Source organism: Corvus brachyrhynchos, unplaced genomic scaffold (assembly GCF_000691975.1).
Source record: "Corvus brachyrhynchos isolate BGI_N302 unplaced genomic scaffold, ASM69197v1 scaffold89, whole genome shotgun sequence".
Classification (NCBI taxonomy): domain Eukaryota; kingdom Metazoa; phylum Chordata; class Aves; order Passeriformes; family Corvidae; genus Corvus; species Corvus brachyrhynchos.
In genome coordinates this window covers 414,009-420,757 of record NW_008246063.1, presented here as the reverse complement: position 1 = coordinate 420,757, position 6,749 = coordinate 414,009, and the positions used below count along the sequence as shown (strand labels likewise).

General features: G+C 53.2%; 1 protein-coding gene across 7 annotated transcripts in view; it reads left to right on the top strand.

Moving 5' to 3' along the window:
• RHPN1 (rhophilin Rho GTPase binding protein 1) overlaps positions 1-3,611 on the top strand; it is a 28,224-nt gene extending 24,613 nt beyond the window's left edge. For 4 of the 7 annotated variants that reach the window (XM_017746694.1, XM_017746699.1, XM_017746696.1 and 1 more), the window contains exons 13-15: positions 284-430; positions 1,341-1,499; positions 1,586-3,611. In XM_017746694.1, coding sequence (XP_017602183.1) covers positions 284-430; positions 1,341-1,499; positions 1,586-1,786 — 507 coding nt within the window. In that variant the 3' untranslated portion in view covers positions 1,787-3,611. The remainder of the gene's footprint in view (positions 1-283; positions 431-1,340; positions 1,500-1,585) is intronic. The other 3 variants (XM_017746695.1, XM_008643084.2, XM_017746698.1) reach the window with 1 other exon arrangement.
• Positions 3,612-6,749: the final 3,138 nt, after the last annotated feature.

The following is a 6,749-nucleotide window of genomic DNA, read 5'->3' as shown; positions in this document are numbered from 1 at the left end:
TGAATGGAAAAGCAGGGAAAAGTCAGGAGAATAGGAGAGAATTGGGGGAAAAGTGACCCTGAAGTGGTGACCTGTCCCACCACCCTGCTCCTGGACCAAGCAGGTCTGGCATCCCCCAGATCCAGACCGCATCAACCCCCATCATCCCTTCTTGGACATTTTCCCTGCAAAAGACAGGATTCCTTTCTCTGCCCCCTCCTCATCCCTGGAATTGTTTTTTTTACAAGGCTGCACAATTCCAGGGAGTTGAAAAGGTGCTTTCCATGTTTCTCCCTCATCCCAGGGCCCCCTCTCCGTGTTCTCAGCCAAGAACAAGTGGTACCCAGCCCGGAGAGTCCACCTGATGAGAGGAGAGAACGGCTTTGGATTCACCCTGCGAGGAGACTCCCCCGTCCTCATTGCCGGGGTCATCCCAGGGGGCTGCGCCGCTGTGAGTATCCCCATTTCTTGCTGTTCCCATGGGAATGCTGGAAGGGAGCTGCCTGGAGGGATTTCAGGTGTTTTCAGGTCTTCAAACTGCTCAAGGAGGAGACTCATCCCTGCTGGAGCTCAGCCTGGGGTTTGCAGGTGGGCGTCATGAAATGATTAAGATTAGTTTTTAGGAGATAGCTAAGGAAAAAACACGGAATTTTGCTCAGTTATTAACTGCTGGAAGCCCACCCAGCTCCCTTGTACCTCGCTTTGGGATGTGACAGTGGCTGGAACAAGATGGCAGGTCCAAAAAGCAGGGGCAGCTTTGTTTTCCAGCAGAAAATGCTGGAGAATCCTGGTGGGATTCCCAAAAGGTCTCCCTGCTCCCTCAGCACCAACCCATCCATCCAAATCCCAGCATCTCTGGAACAACACTCTTCCTAGCAGCAGGATCACATCTGTCTTTGGAAGACTCAGAAGTTCCCAAAGATTGGGATATGGACCACTTATGGTCCATACCTGGAGCAGAGTTGCATCTTCTCCTCAGCCTGGAGAAGGGAAGGATCCAGGGAGAGCTTGGAGCCCCTTCCAGTGCCCAAAGGGGCTCCAGGAGAGCTGGAGAGGGGCTGGGGGCAAGGGATGGAGGGACAGGACCCAGGGAATGGCTTCCCATTGCCAGAGGGCAGGGATGGATGGGGTATTGGGAAGGAATTCCTCCTTGTGAGGGTGGTGGGGCCCGGGAGTGGAATTCTAAGAGAAGCTGCGGCTGCCCCATCCCTGGAAGTGTCCAAGGCCAGGTTGGATGGGGCTTGGAGCAGCCTGGGATAGTGGAAGGAGTCCCTGGTGGAAGTGGATGATCTTGAAGGTCCCTTCCAAACCATTCCATGATTCTGTGATGATCCATGCGTGTTTCCGCTCATTCCCTGCAGGAAGCCGGCCTGAAGGAGGGCGACTACATCATCTCCGTGAATGGCAAGGACTGCAAGTGGTCCAAGCACGCCGAGGTTGTCCAGCTGCTGAAGAGCACCGGGAAGGAGGGGGTGGACATCGGAGTCATCACCCTGCAGGGCTCGGAATGTCCCAAAGCCGTAAGTCACATCCCACGGGAAACCACCGAATTCCTTGGAGCTCTGGGTGCTGCCCTGGCTTCACGCCCCTCTCCACCTTTCCCAAGCAGGTGGACAGGAAGGCAGCAGTGATGTCCTCGGGATCAGGGATGCTGAAGAGCGACAAGGAGAACAGCAGGAAGAGCCTGATGAACAGCAAGAGTGCCAGCACGCTCCTGGTGTGGAGCAAGAAGAGCAAGCGGAGCAAGAAGAGCACCTACAGCGGTGTCCCCTTCACCGCCGTGGGGGACAACGAGGCCATGTACTGACCACACGCCGTGGTGTCCCCTGAGCTCCAGGACTGGCTGCCCAGGAAGCTTCCCAACCCTGGCTGGGCTGTGAGGACTCCCAGACCCGGGAATGCGCCGCTGGTCGGATCCGCGCCGAGAGGTGAGCGAGGCACCTCCACTTCCCAGCTCCTGCATCCAACGATCCCCTCAATCTGGGAGAAATTCGGGTTTATTGTTAATTTTGGGATTATTTTTTTGCTCTTAAGGGGGGTTGAGGGGAGCTGTGCTAAAGCAGGGCCTGGTTTGTGTCTTCTGCTTGGCCAAAGCCAGCCCCAGCCATTAAAGCAAAAGTGTCACCTTCTGTAGCATCTCCTGGGCTTTCTCTGCAAGGTGCAAGGTGGAACTGCTCTCCAAGAGCTGCTGAAGGAGCTGAATCCTCCCAAAACCCCTTTTTTGGGAGAGGGGACAGCGCGGGCATCGATGACTTGTGGCAATCCCATCACGTGGTCCAACCCCAGCAGCATCTCCCAGCTGGGGCTCTCCCAACAAAATGGGTTCAAATTAGGATGGTTTGACAATTTTTAGTGCTTTTGGGGTGGTTTTTTGGGGGGAATGAACCCCCAGCTTGGCTCAGCAAATCCAGCCCAGCTGCCCAGCCAGATTCTTTGGAAGAAAAGGGAAGGACTTAACGTGCAGTTGTTGTCTGGCTTTTTTAATCAGGAGAGGTGGATTGCCCTAAATATTCCGTGAGGAGATTAATAGCTAAGAGCCTTGGGGGGGTTTATTTTTCCTGGGAGGAGATTAAAATTCCAGGAAGATATCTCCTCCATATTATTAAACTCCTAAATTTGTGCTACTCTTGGATCTTGCACACGTTGCTAATTCTCTAACGCTGCTGTCAGCGTTCCTGGGCTGGCCTGATGGATCCAGGCATCTTGGTAATTGTCCTGGAAACGCTGGGAGACTTCAGATCCACAAAACAGATTGGCAAAATTTCCTCCATCCTGTTTCTGCCTGGTGCATTGTTGTTTTTCTGAAAGCTCAGGAGTTGTCCGGCCTTCAGTGCTCGGATGATCTTGGGAGGTATAAAATTCCCTCGGGAGAGATGGGATTGTATTTTTGTACTTTTTAAGGAATTTTTAGGGGCGGTTTAAAGGAGCAGCGGAATCTCGTCATGACAGCACCCCTTGGGGTTGGGACTTCTTCTCGGTGGCTCCTTGTCCACTTGCCAAGCTCTTCATCCTGATTTTATTTAAGGAAAACTTCCAGAAACAAAGCCAGGTTGGACGAGGTTGGAGCAACCTGGGAGAGTGGAAGTTGTCCCATGGCAGGGAGTGGAACAGGATGGGCTTTAAGATCCCATCCAAGCCAAACCATCCTGGGATTTTATGAGCTCCGGGAGGGGGTTTTAGCTCTGTTGTTGTCCAAGAGGCCTCTTCATAGCCTGAGGCATCACCACAGCGGATTCCGGATCCGCCTTCCAGCAAGGGGCCATCTGGAGCAGCCAGACTTCCCACGTCATCTTCCCGGCTGCTCGGCGTGGGAGCAGGAAGGAAGGGAGGGGGTGGGGTCGCAGAAAAGGCCACCTTGCCCTTAAAACATCCCAGCAGCATCTTTCCACCGTCCTAAAAACGTGGGATGCCACCACAGACATCTCCAAGCTGGAGAGGGATTTATTTAGGAGAAGCCGTCGCGTTCCGCCCGCATCACCCAACCCCGGCGTTGGCAAAGGGGTTGGGTTTTGTGGGATTGGGATCATTTTCCTGATTCCAGGGTTTTATGTTGGGTTTGGTTTGGTGGGTTTTTTTTAATTTGTACATGGATTCTCACCTTTTACAGATTAAAAAGCACTGATTCAAATCCAGTTTGTAGCACTTTTGTTGGGAATTACAGGTACACCACTCATGAGGGGAAACAAACCTTGGCTGATCCTCCAAAACAGTCAATTTTGGGGCATTTTTTACACAAATCCGGAGCTGTTGAAGTTGGGAGGGATCCTTTGGATCCAGGATGGGCTGCTCCAGGCAAACCAAGGTCCCAAACATCCAAATTAAATTTGGTGAGCTGTGGTCTCCATTTTCAGTGTGGTGCAATGGGAGATGGTGGCTTTGTCGCATGAATTCATGGAAGTCACATGGGAAGTGAAGGGTGGGGCTCAGGTTGGATCCCGTGAGGGCTTTTCTCCTGGGGAAAAAAGGGAATTGGTCCAAAATGTCATTTTTGCTTCACACAGCAGGTTTTAAACTGCTTTTTTGGGGTTTCCATAAAGGATTTCGGATCCCTTTTTCTTTTTGGAAGAGGTGAGTGGGAATTCAGGCTGGAAAACAGCAAATCCTTGGCATGGGACCCCCTATTTTCCCTTGGGACCTGGACACTATCCTGGGAAATGACAAAGCCCATGGATTTGGGGCCGGATTATGGGAACATGCATCCCACAGGAGAAAGGTGGGTTTAAACCCCCTTAAATGGGGAAAAAAACAGGGCCAGGACTTTCAAAATTGGATTTATTTATGGAATGTGGTGGGAGCTTTTTTGTTCCGTCTACCAAGCCGGGGTTAAAACATCATCCAGCTTTTTTTTGGGACATAGTTTCAGAATTTAAGGAGTTTCCCCTTCCATCAGCCCTCCTTTGCCAGATTTTGGAAGCCACCCACACTGAAGTCGTTCTGCTGCAGAAGATCCTTTTCCCACCCACGTTCAGTGGATGTGGGAAACTCGTGACTCCGGAGCCAGGATCACCTCCCCCTCTGGTGATGTGTGCTCAGGTGGGATCTGTGCTGCTTCAGCAAGAGCCTGGTGCTCCTTCCCTCTTCCCTGAAATCCATGGAGCTGGATCTTTCCATGCGTGTCTTTTCCAGCTTGACCAGGAGGCAGAGGGGTCCTGTAGGGTAAAACATGGTCAAAAGCACAAAAAATAGGGCAAAAATAACTTTACATTAACCAAGAACTTGAGGTCTCTCTGTCCGTGCAGAGGGGAGCTCCAGGGGAATCAGGAACCAAGGAATGTTTGGATATCCCGGACTGGAACCAGTTCATGCAGCTCTTATGACCAGAGGATTTTTGGTACTTTTTTAATCCCTGATGATTTTTAGGGCCCTTGAGTCAGAAAACATCCTGGAAACCCCATCCTGGAGATCCCAGCAAACCCAAGGGAATTCAGCCAATTTTCCTGCCCTTGAGGTTGGATTTTCCTCCTCTTGGAGCTTCACCCTCCGTAATAAAAATCTCCCAGCCTATGGATCAGCCCTTCCAGCATGGTGCGACGGGGTTTGTGGTGGGCACCAACGGGGGTAAAACCCACAAAAAATAGGGCAAAAGTAACTTTACATTAACCAAGAAGTTGAGGTTCTCTCTGTCCGTGCAGAGAGGAGCTCCTGGGAAATCAGGAGCCAAGGAATGTTTGGCTATCCTGGACTGGGACAAGTTCATGCAGCTCTTATGACCAGAAGGGAGATGGAAAGAGGATTTGGGGGATTTTTTTTTTAATCCCTAAGGAATTCTAGGGCCCCTGAATAGGAAAACAGTGGTGGCCACCAGCCTGGAAACCCCATCCTGGAGAACCCAGCAAACCCACAGGGATTCACCCAAATTTCCTGATTTTCCTCCTCTTGGAGCTTCACCCTCCATAACAAAAATCTCCCAGCCCTTGGATTTCGGGAAGGGGATTTAATTCCTTCCTTCATTGATGATACAACACAAGAGGAGAAGGCCCCTGTGGTGTCCTTGTCCCTTCACATCCCTTTGGCACTGTGACCCACAAAGGCTCCTCTGGAGCTGTCACTGGCTCCAAATCCATGCTCCTGCCTTTCCCTGGGATAACAGAGGGAAAAGAGCTACGGGGTTGATGTGGTTTGCTGGTGGGATGCTGGAGCCGTGCCAGCTGCTCTCACTGCTAATAAAATCCGGAATTTTTTAGAGGGATCAGGGGCTGGAGCTGCCTCCAACCACTCCTGGTCCAGGAGCAGGTCAGTGGGATTGTCTCAGGAGCAGGATGGGGCAAAGCAGGATTTCTCCTGCTCCAGGATTTCTCCTGCTCTGCCTGCGGGATCCCTTGTCCGCCGCTCGCTCCATCCTGTGGGACGGGACATCCTCAGCGCCGCCTGTGCCGTCCCGAGCATCCGTGTGGAATTCCAGCCTCCTCTCCATCCTGAGCCCACTGGAGGGCAGCAGCTCCCTGTACAATGCACCCACTGCCCACGGCCCCCCCCAAAATCTGACCAGCCGGGCCCCCCCCACCCACGCTGGCACCCAAGGGTGGGCACGGGTGTCCCTGGGGTGCTTTGGAGCCCAGTGCATCCCAAAAAAAGGCACTAATAGCAGTTTTAATCCCTATATCCTGCAAAATCCTGCTGGGAAAAGTGTGCAAGAAGGAGTGAAGCCGAGCATTGCAATGCAGCTACGCCCTGAACTCGTAGCAAACTCCAGCCGTCCCATGAAAAAAGGGGTGGAATTCTCCCGGCAGCACCGGGAGCACCACCCTCATCCTAAAAGCTGAGCCTCGCCCCCCTGTAGGGCTGCAGAGAGGGAATTGCTCCCCTGGGCTGACCCTAAAAGCTTTGCCAAGGTGCTCGCTGAGATTTCCAAGGTCAGCTCTTGGCTGGAGGTCCCCTCCTGGCCCGAGGTCCCCTCCCGGCCCTGTCCTCCCAGGACCGTGGAGGTACAAAATCCCTTCTGTGTCACCTCAGGTGACAGCAAACACCGGGAAGTTCATCAGGGCCACCAAGAGGGGCTTCATCAGGGGGGTGTGAGGCCACCAGAGCCACCAGGGCTGGGGACCTCCGCTGGAGGACTGGGACCTGCGGGGGTGACGGCAGCAGGTTCAGGAGTGGCGATGGCACCTGGTGGAGCTGCACTAGAGGGCACAGTTGGGACACGCTGGGTCCTGTTCTCCACATCCCTTCGTCACCCTGAGCCACCCCGGTCCCAAATTGTCACATGTGGGACACGGGTGTGGCTCCACATCCGCTGGCCACCCTTGGGTGTCATGTGGGTGGGGGTTCAG